The sequence below is a fragment of the Pelodiscus sinensis genome, chromosome 4, assembly GCF_052426305.1.
Source record: "Pelodiscus sinensis isolate ZL-2025 chromosome 4, ASM5242630v1, whole genome shotgun sequence".
Taxonomy (NCBI): domain Eukaryota; kingdom Metazoa; phylum Chordata; order Testudines; family Trionychidae; genus Pelodiscus; species Pelodiscus sinensis.
This window is the reverse complement of record NC_143055.1, coordinates 19,086,059-19,101,195: the sequence shown is the minus strand read 5'-3', so window position 1 is coordinate 19,101,195 and position 15,137 is coordinate 19,086,059. Positions and strand designations below refer to the sequence as shown.

Below are 15,137 nucleotides of genomic sequence, written 5' to 3'. Positions count from 1 at the left end.
GTATCATTGATGACATTTAAACTGTTTTAAAACTTTGAATAAAAATAATGGTTTTTTAGTGTGCACTTTTTTATTTAGTTAAAAATTAATTTGAGGCGGAGAGGAGCTGGAGCGGAGCAATACAAAAATTTGATTGCTCCAAATCCCTGCCCTCCTTCACTCAAATTCCTTCCCAGACCCCAAATCCCTTCCTGCACCCTAATTCCCTACCCCAAGCTCCTTTCTTCACCCAACCTACATCCCAGACCCCACACTCCCTCCACAGAAATGTGTGTCCCTTGACCACTTACCAAAATCAAAATTATTTCCCACCCCTGCTCTATTTTATAGCCCAGAATGTTCTTAAGAGACTCGTTTTCAAAGCTAGTCAACCAGGTAAAACTTTCAGTTTCATTTCTAGAACATTATTCCCCCACAAATTAGTATTACATGGATTAACCACACCCCCCCCCCCCCCCCCACACAAACCCCAAGCATCCAGCACATGATGGCACCCTCTCAATTTAGTCAACTCATTTACTAAAACTTACCACAAGAGATTGCTCTAGCGTGGCATGCCTCTCCTCCTTCTCGACAGTTCGTCGACAATCTGGACACACCCACAAAGGAAGATGCAGCATACTATTTGCTTTTGGAGATGTAGAAAGTGCTGTTTTGCTAGAATTTTTAATTCCACTTTCTGAAAGCGAGGTATCTTTCCGTTCACTTCTACAAAGAAGACAATGCTCGCCAGTTGTATATGGTGCCCTTTGACCCAAGCCAAAGGTGAATGGAGTCTATAAAAAAACCATATAAATAGACATGTAACTAGTTATTTCCAAGCTTAACAGACAAAAACGTCACCTTTACATTTCTTATGCTACAAAATATTCAGTACAGGCAGTCCCCGGGTTACGTACAAGATAGGGACTGTAGGTTTGTTCTTAAGTTGAATTTGTATGTAAGTCGGAACTGGTACATACTGTAGGGGAAACTCTAGCCAAACATTTCTCCAGAGCTCAGTTTTATTCTCCCACATCTCACTTCCCTCAGTCCTTTATTCTCAAGCTGAGGCGTCTGCTGAGAAAAGCCGCTCCACGTCTCCCTGGTCTGCTGGGGAGGGGGGGGGGGCGCTAGCTTCGCGTCTCCCTGGTCTGCTGGGGGGAGGGTGCTAGCTTCGCGTCTCCCTGGTCTGCTGGGGGGAAGCAGCTAGTGCGGGGTTGCCTCACCCCGTTTGTAAGTAGGGATCCGATGCAAGTCGGATCCATGTAACCCGGGGACTGCCTGTAGTTGCAACAATGCTTGATGCATGCTTTGGATACATTGAAACCTAACGCTGAATATCCTACTAACAGATCCTGGAAGGGGATTATTAATTTTGCTATTATGAATAAGGCTCCGTAACTACACATTTCTTTTTTGAAAGCATGGACTACAGCTTTCCTTTATTAAATAATTAAAAGTAGAAGTTAAAATAGCAGCGAAAATTACATTTCTCTCTGTATTTTCAATGTTTATTACTGTTTTTTATTTTACAGAGAAAGAAATTAAGAAAATATAGTAAATGGCTCTTCAGACTTCTTCCCTCATCTTTTCTGCTTATGGCCTAGCTGCTCTTTCAGCAGCAGTTTATGACCCAAACACTTTTAACTAACTTGTCTATAAACACTACATCAAAAGAGGATCCCAAACTGCTTTAGAATGAAGTCACCTTAGCATTTAAGCTACAGGCAGTCCCCGGGTTACGTACAAGATAGGGAATGTAGGTTTGTTCTTAAATTGAATCTGTATGTAAGTCGGAACTGGCGTCCAGATTCAGCCACAGAATCAACTTAAGAACCCCAAGCGTCCCCAAGTCAGCTGCTGCTGAAACTGATCAGCAGCTGATTCCAGGAAGCCCGAGGCAGAGCGACTCTGCCTTGGGCTTCCTGTAGTCAGCGCTGGTCAGTTTCAGCAGCGGCTAAATCAGGACGCCTGGGGCAGAGCAGCTGGGGTGCTGCTGGGTTGCTCCAGTAGCGCCACTCCTCGGCGCTACTGGACCAACCCAGCAGCACCCCATCTGCTTTGCCCCAGGCGTCCTGATTCAGCCGCTGCTGAAACTGACCAGCAGCGGCTGAATCAGGACCAGAGCAGCTGTGGTGCTGCTGGGTTCGTCCAGTAGCGCCCAGAGTGGCGCTGCGGGACCAACCGGCAGCGCCCCAGCTGCTCTGCCACAGGCGTCCAGAGAAAAGCCTAGTCTGCTGGGGGGGGGGGGGCATACTAGCTGCGCCCCTCCCACCCCAGCAGACCAGGAAGACGCGGGCGGCGGACCGAGACGCACCGTGGTCCTGCCGCCTGGGTCCTCCGCGGTTTTGCTCCCAGTCTCCCTGGTCTGCTGCAGACCAGCAGACCAGGGAGACGGGGAGCAAAGCCTCTGAGGACGCCGGCAGCGGGACAGCCGCAGGGCGTCTGGGCTGTCCCGCTGCCGGCTTTCCCCGCGGCTTTGCAAAGCCTCGGGGAAGCCGGCAGCAGAGCAGCCCAGGCGGCCTGGGCTGCCTCGCTGCCTGAGCCCCTCCGCGGCTTTGCAAAGTCTGGGGAAGCCGGCAGTGGAGCAGCCCAGGCGCGCCTGGGTTGCCCGAGCCCCCCCGCGGCTTTGCAAAGCCTCGGGGAAGCCGGCAGCGGAGAAGCCCAGGCGTGCCTGGGTTGCCCCGCTGCCCGAGCCCCCCCGCGGCTTTGCAAAGTCTGGGGAAGCCGGCAGCGAAGCAGCCCAAGCGCGCCTGGGTTGCCCCGCTGCCCGAGCCCCCCCGCAGCTTTGCAAAGTCTGGGGAAGCCGGCAGCGGAGCAGCCCAGGCGCGCCTGGGTTGCCCCGCTGCCCGAGCCCCCCCGCGGCTTTGCAAAGCCTCGGGGAAGCCGGCAGCGATGCAGCCCAGGCGTGCCTGGGTTGCCCCGCTGCCCGAGCCCCCCCGCGGCTTTGCAAAGCCTCGGGGAAGCCGGCAGCGATGCAGCCCAGGCGTGCCTGGGTTGCCCCGCTGCCCGAGCCCCCCCGCGGCTTTGCAAAGTCTGGGGAAGCCGGCAGCGGAGAAGCCCAGGAGTGCCTGGGGTGCCCCGCTGCCCGAGCCCACCCCCCGCAGCTTTGCAAAGTCTGGGGAAGCCGGCAGCGAAGCAGCCCAGGCGCACCTGGGTTGCCCCGCTGCCCGAGCCCCCCTCCCCCCCCCCCCCCCCCGCGGCTTTGCAAAGCCTCAGGGAAGCCGGCAGCGAAGCAGCCCAGGCATGCCTGGGTTGCCCCGCTGCCCGAGCCCCCCCGCGGCTTTGCAAAGTCTGGGGAAGCCGGCAGCGGAGAAGCCCAGGAGTGCCTGGGGTGCCCCGCTGCCCGAGGCCACCCCCCGCAGCTTTGCAAAGTCTGGGGAAGCCGGCAGCAGAGCAGCCCAGGCGCACCTGGGTTGCCCCGCTGCCCGAGCCCCCCCCCCCCCCGAGGCTTTGCAAAGCCGCGGGGAGGGGGGGCGGCTCGGGCAGCGGCTTTGCTCCGCGTCTTTCTGGTCTGCAGACCAGGGAGACGCGGAGCAGCTTTTCTCGCCCGGAGTACACGGGCGGCGGGACCGCGAGGTCCCGCAGTCCGTGTACTTCGGGGCAGCCCCGTTCGTAACTGCGGATCCGACATAAGTCGGATCCGCATAATTCGGGGACTGCCTGTATTCCATTCTCCTCCAGACCATCCTCAGGACAGTGGGTATAAAGAGGACCAAGTTTCCAGCAATAAAATGCCTATTGTGCACTATCCAAAAATAGTGTATAAAATGGGATATATCAGAAAGGCCCCATCAACTGAGTACTAATTGTTCAAAGCTGTAGTCTAGAGTCAAGCTTCAATTCTCCTACCTGGTCAAATTTCAAGACCAGTAGGGACTACTGTGATCACTACATCTCCTGTACATAGGGATTTCCTAAAATAAATTCCTAGAGCATATCTTCTAGAAAAACATCCAATCTTGATCTAAAAATCTTGACTCATGGTAAATTGTTCCAATAGTTTGTTATCTAAACTGTTCAAAATAGGAGAGGTGTAGCTGTGTTAGTTTGAATTTGCATCTGACGAAGTGGGTCTTTGCCCACGAAAGCTTATGCTCCAACACTGTGGTTAGTCTATAAGGTGCCACAGGACTCCTTGCCTCTTGTTCAAAATGTGTGTCATTTCAATTTTGAATTTTTTGAGCTTAAACTTCCAGCCATTTATATCTTGTTATATCTTTCTCTGCTAGACTGAAGCCTAGTATTAAGTATTTGTTACCAATCTAGATACTCTGTCATCATCCCATAACTTGCTCTCTATTAAACTAAATAGACTGAACTCCTAGGGCACATCTAAACTACACCCCTCTGTCGGCAGACGGATATAAATTAGACGCATCAAAAGTGCAAAGGAAGCTGGGATTTAAGTAGCCTACACTTCATTTGCATATTGGCATCCGCCGCTTTTTTTGAAACGGGGCTTTTAAAAAAAAAAAGGCAATTTAGACGGGGTGTTTTCAACAGAAATGCCCCATTTTGAAAGATCCTGTACTCGTCAGTGAGTGAGTACAGGATCTTTCGAAACGGGGCATTTCTGTTGAAAACGCCCCGTCTAAACTGCCCTTCTTTTTAAAAAGCCCCGTTTCAAAAAAAGCTGCGGCCGCCAATATGCAAATGAAGCACGGGATATTTAAATCCCAGCTTCGTTTGCACGTTCGATGCGTCTAATTTACATCCCTCCGCCAACAGAGGGGTATAGTTTAGACATACCCCTAGAGTCCATCACTATAAGGCATGTTTTCTAATCCTTTAAACATTCTCATGGTTTTTCTTTGAATCCTACACAATGTTAACATCCTTTTTGAATTGTCGGTACCAAAACTGGAGACAGTCTTCTAGCAGCAGGCATAATCCCAAATACAGAGGAAAAATACAGAAGCTCTCAGCTCAAACTCAAAACTCCTGTTTATGCTACCAAGGATCACATTAACTCTTTTGGTTACAGCATTGCATTGGGAATTCATAACAATGGAGGAATCTTTAACTGCAGAATCTTGCATTCGAGTAAAGACTATGGAAGGGAGTCTTCTCTAGCGGACCCAGACCCTCCTCCTGCAAGCCTGACCACTTTTGCCCATCTAGTCAGTGCTAATCTTCCTTCCCTCACACGTCCAGTCTCAGTCTCCTCATTCAATTTCCATTTTCCCCACTTGCTCTCAGTTCCCTGCACTAACACCATCACAGGTTCCCAGTCTATCTTTAACTTCCCCCACTGGCCTAGTCTCTACCCCGCCAGCCAATCTGATCTGATTATATTTTCCTCTATACAGAGACTGGGAGTCAGACAGATGCCAGCAACTATCAGTCCCAAGCAGGCCCTCCAACATGGCAAGGGGCAAAATGGGCAATTGTCCTGTTCTGGAAGCATGGAGCCAGAACCTATTCTCTCTCCCACCCATAATACTGGAGACACAGATTCCCTGCTTTCAGTTCTAGTTACTTACACCGTAGCAGCCTGCAGCAGCTGAGAGCAACAACTACAGGGATAGTCCTATTCATCCTTTTCAGCCTGAGTCAGTGCAGATGGAATCTTCAAAGAATTTAACCACCCAACAATAACATAGGCATGGGGAATAATTTTTGCTGTGGCCAGTCCAAAAATTTGGTAAGTGGTCAAGGATTACACTTTTCTATATTATTAATGGAGAGGGTGTATGGGGTGGGACAGAAGTTGGGCATTGGAGGGAGCTCTGGGTAGGGGATTGGGGTGCAGGAGGAGGTGGGAGGCCTGAGAAAGTGTGTGTGAATGAGAGAATTCTCATCTGGAGGTGAGATAAAGTAGGAGGTGCAAAGCATTTGGCTTGTGATTTGGGGCACGAAATTGGGGTGCAACGTTTGGATGCAGGAGAGAATTGTGTTTTGGTGCCAAGGGATAGGAGCGAATTGTGCTCTGGGGCAAAGGGTAAGACCTGCAGATGGGCACCAGGTGCAGGCTCTGGTTAAGAGGTAGTTACTGTAGGTGGCTCACAGCCAGCAACTAAGTAGGATCCTGGGGAAAGCTCCCTGCCTGCCACCTCCACATGCCATGCAAAGTGTCCAGCTGCTGGGGCTAATGTATGCAGCTCTGAGTGGCACAACCACAAGTGCAGGGGGCTGCAGATTTCTGTATTTTGCCTTCCCCTGCACACCAGTTTCTGGCTCTGTGGGTGTGGGCAACACGCAGTGACTCCCCCCAAAGGGTGCACCATGCAGAAATGCACGCACATGCTGGTCTGAGCAGCCATCCGCCTTGAGTGGCGGAGCGGGGGGAGGGGCGGAGGAGCCGCAGCAAGCAGGGAGTCTGCCCAAGGACCTGACGGGGCTGCAGGATGGCCCAGAGTATCGTAGTGGGCTAAAAATTGAATATTTGGTGGGCAGGAGCTGACAAAGGCCATATTTTGCCCACTCCTGCCCTTGAGCTTCTCAACGTCCTTATGTATTTGCTTAAAAACAAAAAACAAAAAACCACAGAGTCAAATACCAACACTTCAATATTAACCAATAACCAATACTGTTTTGGGAACATATTCAAAGTTCACAAGGTTAAAGTATGGTTAAATCTCACACTCACTTTGCCACAACAAGGATCACAATCTAGATTCTAGACCAGTCTTATTTGTGTCCCACTAACCCTATTCTCTTCCTCACTGCATCAATAACATGCATACCCTAATGCTGACATCTGAAGAGAATCTGACTATATTCTATAATGAGACCTGGCATACTAAAAAGTCTTCAAAATCACAAGCTACAGTCATTCATAAAGAGATGCCTGAGGTACATCCTTCATATCAAATGTCAAGACTGTCACAAAAGAGGAGCTCAAACAAAGTAGGAGAAGAATCACTTGACGTTCAAATAAAGAGAATAAAGTGGGGATGTCTAGGCCACGCTCTCAGAAAACCATCATCCAGCAGAGTCTATCAAGCTCTCACATGGAACTCGTAAGGAAAAGGCAAAAGAGGAAGACCTCGGATAACGCGGAGAAGATCTACTGAGATTGAAGGACACTGGGGTACTAGAGTCAGCTAGAAGTTGTTTCTCAAGACAGAGTAAAGTGGAGGAGACTTGCAGATGACCTATCCTCCACTCGGAGTACAAGGGTTTAAGAAGAACAATCATGCAGTTCAAATGCTTGAACAGGGTGCCTATTCCGAACTACCGGTACACCTCATTTCACGAGGAGTAACGGTAGTTCGGAATAGGAACCTAGTCCGAACTACCTAGTTCGAGTCCCGTGTAGCCGCGCTGCACGGGGTTCGAAGCAGCGGGGATTTAAAAATGGCAGCTCCCCGCTTATGCAAATGAAGCCCGGGAAATTCAAATCCCGGGCTTCATTTGCAAGTGCGGTATGCCTACATTACCCTCCTAGTTCGAACTAGGAGGGTAGTGTAGACATACCCTATTATTTAAAGGAGAACCACCACAAAAACAGCAAGAGTAATCATTTCAAGGGCTGTCCATCTAGAAGATTCCCTTTGTTTACAAAATCATGGTCCTCCAAATGAATCTGCATTTACATCACAAATTTAAAAAGTTGAACTACAAATGTTTGTTTTATGAAGCACATATCTGAGATTCAGAAAGAGGTGGGACAACTTATACACAGTGGTAGTTTCTAAACTATTTTGTATTTTAACAAGATTAATATTTACCATCTCGATTATGGGCAACGAGCAATGTCAACTTCTGGTTGCTTCTGCCCAGTAAAATTGCAACTTGTCTCAAACATACCTTGAAGCAACCAATTCTCAACCCCTACTCTCATAACTTGGCAACTTTCTCAGAAACAAGAGGCTGAAATCTCTCATGCTTTCTCTCAGCCCAAAAGTGGAGACAACTTGCATGATTGGATGTGGAAATATCCACAATAATAGTTGAGCTCTTTTTCAATTACATGAATTTGCATTTAGATCCATACATATCTATTTGTCACATTTTCTAGGAAAAAAGTGTACACTTATTGGGGAGGGAAAAGAAAATTACATTTTGCTTATCAAATTTCAAAAGCTGTCATAGCCCTCAATGAGGAACTGCATCTGATGTCTGTAGACATTTGCTTATACATTTTATTTGTTAACAAATTTGGAAGAGCAAAAACATCAGCATTACTTAAACGTACTATTATTCAATCTACTTAAGTACATTTCCTAGAATAATTTTTTGTCTTCAGAACAACCTTAAAGTGATGCTGGTTGAGATAATTTAAAGCAGGGGTGGAGAACCTCCAGCCCACCAAACAATTTAATCCAGTCTGGTTCCTCTCCTGCACGTGGGAGAGATGCGTGCAGGAGGTCTGGCGGAATAAAGAAGCTCCAGGTGCTGAAGCCCTGTGGTGTTTTGGTGAGGCTGCAGTGAAAAAGAGGTTTGAGCTGCTTTCCAGCCTCCAGCAGATGCAGAGGCTTCCAGCAAAACTCATTTTGCTCATAAGGAGGCATGCGGGAGGGCCCAGAGAGGGAAGGGGGGTCGGAAATCCATTCCCAGAATGGAAGAGAAGGAAGCTCCGGAGACCTTCCCCTGCAGGAGGCACCTTTTGGGAGGAAGGGGAGGCCACAGCTGGCCAGCTTCTCTTCTCTCCTTCCCACCCACGTGCCCCTTTCCTGAATAGGCTGATTGCAGCAGGGAACAGTGTCTGGCAGACTGAAGCCACATGCTGCCAGCCATGCCTTCTTAACAGTTAAGGAGGCATGCAGTACAGGAGGGAATCCCTTGCAAGAGTGCGAGGACAGGAAAGGCTTTTCCCTGCAAAAAGCAAACTCAGCTAGCACACTAAAATTCTAAATTAAAAAAATAAAGATCATACCACATCAAGACATTTTGTGGAATTTTTGTGAGAGAGTGGTTTTTTTGTTTTGTTTTATTTTTTGCTTCTTCTCACTTGTGCAGTCCAACTAATCTCTGAGAGTTAGCAGTCCCTGACTCAAAAAAGGTTCCCCACCCTTATTTAAAGTTTGCCCTGTGCATGTTTCCATCTCTAAGATTATTAGCTCAATAATTATTTTAAAATCTAACTTACTTTTCACCATTTGTGCTATCACTTTTGCACTTTGTTAGCTTGCACAATGAAACCATTTAGTCAGTTTCATAAGCACACTAGCACATTGCTATTTGGTATATAAATCCTGCAGGTGTTTATGAAAATAATCAAACCCTAATGAAATGTAATACTTTAGTATTTGATTCAGCATCAACGAAATTAGTGGAAACTTTATGGGCTAGTTTATACTTACCAGTGCAGCTGCACCACTGTAACACTTAGAATACCTATATAAACAGGAGAAACTCTCCCCCTAAGAGCGGCGAGGAGTTCTGTGGCACTTTATAGACTAACCGAAGTGTTGGAGCATAAGCTTTCGTGGACAAAGACCCACTTCGTCAGATGCATGTAGCAGAAATTTCCGGAGGCAGGTATAAATATGCAGGCAAGAATCAGGCTAGAGATAATGAGGTGGATCCAATCAGGGAGGATGAGGCCAACTTCTAGTAGCTGATCTGGAGGTGTGAATACCAAGAGAGGAGAAGCTGCTTTTGTAGTTAGCTAGCCATTCACAGTCTTTGTTTAATCCTGAGTTGATTGTGTCAAACTTGAAGATGAACTGTAGCTCAGCAGTTTCTCTTTGAAGTCTGGTCCTGAAGTTTTTTTGCTGCAGGATGGCTACCTTTAGATCTGCAATTGTGTGTCCAGGGAGACTGTAGTGTTCCCCTAAAGGTTTTTGTATATTGCCATTCCTAATACCTGATGTGTGTCCTGAAGCATATTCTCACCAGCAACTATACACCGCACCACAATAATTAACTCAGAAACCAATCCATGCAACAAATCTCGGTGCCAACTCTGCCAACATATATACTCCAGCAACACCATCACAGAACCTAACCAGATCAGCCATACCGTCACTGGTTCATTCTCCTGCACATCTACTAACGTAATATATGCCATCATGTGCCAACAACGTCCCTCTGCTATATACATTGGCCAAACTGGACAGTCCCTACGTAAAATGGACACAAATCAGACACAAATCAGATATTAGGAATGGCAATATACAAAAACCTGTAGGGGAACACTTCAGTCTCCCTGAAGCTTATGCTCCAACACTTCGGTTAGTCTATAAGATGCCGGAGGATGCCGCCGCTTTTGCAGATTCAGACTAACACGGCTACCCTTCTGATACTTCTCTCCCCAAGAGGGGTAGCTACATTGAAGGGAGTCTTCTGCCTTCAACCTATCACTGTTTTCAACAGGAGTACAGTCAGTATAATTTTTTAACATAGACCAGGGCTACCACTGACTTCAGAGAACAGAGTCAAGCCCTAAAACCTATAATGTAGCTTAAATTCTGTAATGAAGTCTCTGGCTCATTTTTGCATTTCAATAGTCACTGAATGATTTATTTATGGAAGACATACTGATCAACCGAACTTGACCCTACCTACCTGAGAAACACCTGTGAACTCTGATCCAACGGAATTATCTGTAAACTGGCTTCCATTTAATGAAACCTAGAAAAAAAAGAGTAGACTGATTGTAACAGCTAAGTATCTTTTGTTTCCGACTGCACCTTAAAGAGAATGGCACTAGTGACCACTACAGTTGAGCTTATACCTATATCATTATAAGCCTTTTTTTCCAAAAGACTTATGGCGTGGAAGTAATTATTTTCTCGGTGGTACCTGGCACTGAGATCAGAAAGACATTTCTTCCCTTGTGTTAAAATTCTCCAAATACAGTAGTTAATATTTTTATGGCCATTTCAAAATATTACAGTATGAGTAGAAATTGAGTTTATCTACTACTAATGCAATTCTAACACCACATATAGAGCAAAGTCACTCAGTGAAATGGATATAAAGTCAAAAATATGAATGCCTGTTTTCTCAAGTTTCTAGGTTCATACAGGCCTCATTAACTGTTCTGGTTTTTGTATTTTTATCACCTCAATTTACAAGAGTTCCACCTTTTTGGAGATTCTTCATAATGTAGCTTAGAAAAAAATAGGTTTTTACATATTAGCTAAACTAGACTCATCCCCTCAGAAAAACTCTGAAATTAGATAATATAATTTTAAGGCCGGAAGGAACCATTTAGGTTATTTAAGCTACTCTGCATAACACAGACCATAGCATTACATCCAGTAACACCTACATTAAGCCATGCCTGATCAACCTAACAGTCTTCTATGAGGAGATACATGGCTCTGTGGATATGGGGAAGCATAGAATACTAGAACTGGAAAAGCCCTCAAGAGGTCATCAAATGTAGTCTCCTGCCCTTTCGGCAGGACCAAGCACCACAAATCATCCCTGATAAGATGTCTATCCAACCTGCTCTTAAATATCTCCCATGATGAAGATTCCACAACTTCCCTAAGCAATTAAGTCCAGTGCTTAACCACTCTGACAGTTAGGAATTTTTCCTAATGTTCACGCTAAACCTCCCTTGCTGCTATTTAAGCCCAACCTAAATCTCCCTTGCTTCTTGTCCCATCATAATCAGAGGTCAAGGAGAACAATTTTTCTCCTTCCTCTTTGTAGCACCCTTTTAAGGTACTTGAAAGGTGCTATTATGTCTCCTCTCAGTCTTCTCTTTTCCAAACCCAATTCTTTCACACTTCCCCATAATCCATATTTTCTAGACCTTTTGTCGCTCTTCTCTGGACTCTCTCCAATTTCTCCACATCCTTCCTGAAATGTAGTACCAGAACTAGACAATACTCCAGTTGAGGCCTAATCAACGCAGAGTAGGGTGGAACAATTACTTCTCGTGTCTTGCTCACTTCTGTTAATTCATCCCAGAATCATGTTTGCTGTTTTTGCAACAGTGTCACTCTGACTCATATTTCGCTTGTGGTCCTCCATGACCCCCCCCCCCATATCGCATTCGACAGTACTCCTTCCTAGATAGTCTAGACATACCCATACAGAATGGGAAATGGCTACATGCCCCTGCTGCCAGAGGCATGTAAATTAGACTACCCGACACAGTCAATGAAGCCGGGATTTAAATATCCCCGGCTTCATTAAAATAAAAATGGCTTCCACGCTGTGCCAGCTCAGCTGATTGTCCGCACAGCGCAGCCGTCAAGACGCGGATCGGTTGACAGGGAACGCCTTTGTCGACCACTCCCTTATGCCTCGCAACAGAGGCATGTAGTCTAGATATACCGTATGTGTGAAACTGATTGTTCTTTCCTAAGTGGAGTACTTGGCATTTGATATTGATAGATGTGATACACTCTGACTTTAGCAAAGCTCTTGATACCGTCTCCCACAGTATTCTTGCCAGAAATTTAAAAATATATGGCTTGGAGGAATAGGCTATAAAAGTGGACAGAAAGCTGGCTAAATTGTTGGGGTCAACGGGTAGTGATCAACAGCTCAGTGTTTAGTTGGCAGCTGGTATTAAGCAGAGTACTCCAGGGAACAGTCCTGGGCCAGTTTTGTTCAATATGTTCATTAATGATCTGTATGATGGGATGGATAGCACCCTCAGCAAGTTTTGAAGATAACACTAAGGTGGGGGAGAGGTAGATATGCTGGAGGATAGGGATAGGCTACAGAGTAACCTAGAAAAATTGGAGGATTGGGTCAAAAAACATATCTGATAAGGTTCAACATGGGCAAGTGCAGAATACTGCACTTACGATGGAAGAATCCTGTGCATTGCTACAGGCTGAGGACAAACTGGCTAAGCATCAGTTCTACAGAAAAGGATCTGGAGGATTATAGTGGACCAGAAGCTGCATACAAGTCAGTGTGCCCTTGTGGCTAAGAAGGCTAAACAGCATATTCAGCTGTATTAGAAGCAGACAGGAGACCAAGGAAAGCAATTATTCCCTTCTGTTCAGCATTGATGAGTCCACATCTGGAGTATTGTGTCCAGTTTTGGGGGCCTTCACTATAGAAACAATGTGGACAAATTGGAGAGAATCCAGCAGAGGGCAATGAAAATGATTAGGGGTTGAGGGACATGAACTATGAGAGGCTAGAATGTAAGAATGGTCATACTAGGTCAGACCAAAGGTCCATCTAGCCCAGTATCCTGTCTGCCAATAGTGGCCAATTCCAGATGCCACAGAGGGAGGGAACACAACAGGTAACCCTCATGTGAATCCTCTCCTATCACTCATTTCCAGACAAATAGAGACTAGGGGCACCATTCCTACCCATCCTGGCTTACCAATGTTGATGGACCTAACCTCCATGAATCTATCTAGTTCTTTCTTGAACCCTGTTAAAGTCCTAGTCTTCACAACCTCCTCTGGCAAGGAGTTCCATAGGCTGACTGTGTGCTATCTGAAAAAAAAAAGTTCTTTTGTTTGTTTTAAACCAACTAACCATACATTTCATTTGTTGAGCCCTAGGTTCTTATGATATGGGAACAAGTAAATAACTTTTCCTTATTCACTTTTTCCACACCAGTCATGATTTTATAGACCTCTATCATATCCCCACTTAGTCTCCTCTTTTCTAAAATGAGAAATCCCAGTCTGTTTAATTTATCTTCATATGGGACCCATTCCAAAAGCCTTATCATTTTTGTTACCCTTCTCTGGACCTTTTCCAATGCCAGTATATCCTTTTTGAGATAAGGCAACCACATCTGTATGCAGTACTCAAGATATGGCCGTAGCATGGTTTTATATAAAGGCAATAAGATGTTCTCTGTCTTATTCTCTATCCCTTTTTAATGATTCCTAACATTCTATTTGCTTTTTTGACTGCTGCTGCATACTGAGTGGATGTTTTCAGAGAACTATACACAGTGACTCCAAGCTCTCTCTCTTCAATAGTTGTAGCTAAATTAGTTCCCATCATATTGTATTTATAGTTGGGATTATTTTTTCCAATGTACATTACTTTGCATTTTATCAACATGATATTTCATTTGCCATTTTGTTATCCAATCACTTATTTTTGTGAGATCTCTTTGAAGCTCTTCGCAGTCTGCTTTGGTCTTAACTATCTTGAGCAGTTTACAGAGGTGTAGCTAGGGTGTTACACGCAGGGGGGGCAAAGACAAAATTTGCAATTCCCTCTCGCCCCAAACCTGGCGCACAACTGAGCCTGATCCTGGGAGAGGGGAAAATTGTACCATGCCTTCTCCCGCCCCCTCCAGTTTGGGGCCGGCCCCCTGAACGCACTAACCCGCCAGCGGAGATGGAGGAGGGTCGGGCTGGGGGCAGAGATGAGGCTCCAGCTGGTGGCAGTGGGGGGCAGAGGAGGAGTAGGCAAGCCAAGAAATAAAAGGGGGAGCAAAGGAGGAATAAATTGGCGCCCCTCCCCCACAGCATAGCGCCTGGGGACAACTGTCCCTCCTAGTCTCCCCCCTCACTATGCCACTGGCAATTTAGTTTTGTCTGCAAATTTTGCCACCGCACAGTTTACCCCTTTCTCCAGATCATTTATAAATAGGTTGAATATTACTGACCCCTTGGGGGACACAACTAGTTACCTCTCTCCATTCTGAAAACTTGCCATTCATTCCTACACTTTGTTTCCTGTCTTTTAACTAGTTATCAAGCCATGAGAGGGCCTTCCCTCTTATCCCAAGACAACTTACTTTACTTAGGAGTCTTTGGTGAGGGACCTTGTCAAGGCTTTCTAGAAATCTAATTATGCTATCCAGTGGAGGCTGAGGGAACTGGGCTTATTTAGTACAGGCAGTCCCCGGGTTACGTACAAGATAGGGACTGTAGGTTTGTTCTTAAGTTGAATCTGTATGTAAGTCGGAACTGGCGTCCAGATTCAGCCGCTGCTGAAACTGATCAGTTTCAACAGCAGCTGAATCTGGACGCCAGTTCTGACTTACATACAGATTCAACTTAAGAACCCCAGGCATCCCCAAGTCAGCTGCTGCTGAAACTGATCAGCGGCTGATTCCAGGAAGCCCAGGGCAGGGGCTTCCTGTAGTCAGCCACTGGTCAGTTTCAGCAGCGGCTGACTTGGGGACGCCTGGGGCAGAGCAGCTGGGGTGCTGCCCGGTTGGTCCAGTAGCGCCCAGAGCGGCGCTACGGGACCAACCGGCAGCACCCCAGCTGCTTTACCACAGGTGTCCGGAGCAAAGCCATGGAGCACGGGGGCAGCGGGACAGCCCAGACGCGCCGTGGCTGTCCTGCTGCCCTCGGGCTCCG

General features: G+C 46.7%; 1 protein-coding gene across 2 annotated transcripts in view; it reads right to left on the bottom strand.

Annotated features, from left to right (window-relative positions):
• FAM193A (family with sequence similarity 193 member A) overlaps nt 1–15,137 on the bottom strand; it is a 127,267-nt gene that overhangs the window by 82,491 nt on the left and 29,639 nt on the right. Inside the window, exons 2-3 of one of the 2 annotated variants that reach the window (XM_075930865.2) lie at nt 10,441–10,506; nt 531–776 (exon numbers count right to left, since the gene is read on the bottom strand). In XM_075930865.2, coding sequence (XP_075786980.1) covers nt 531–776; nt 10,441–10,506 — 312 coding nt within the window. The remainder of the gene's footprint in view (nt 1–530; nt 777–10,440; nt 10,507–15,137) is intronic. The other variant, XM_006134711.5, reaches the window with a different exon arrangement.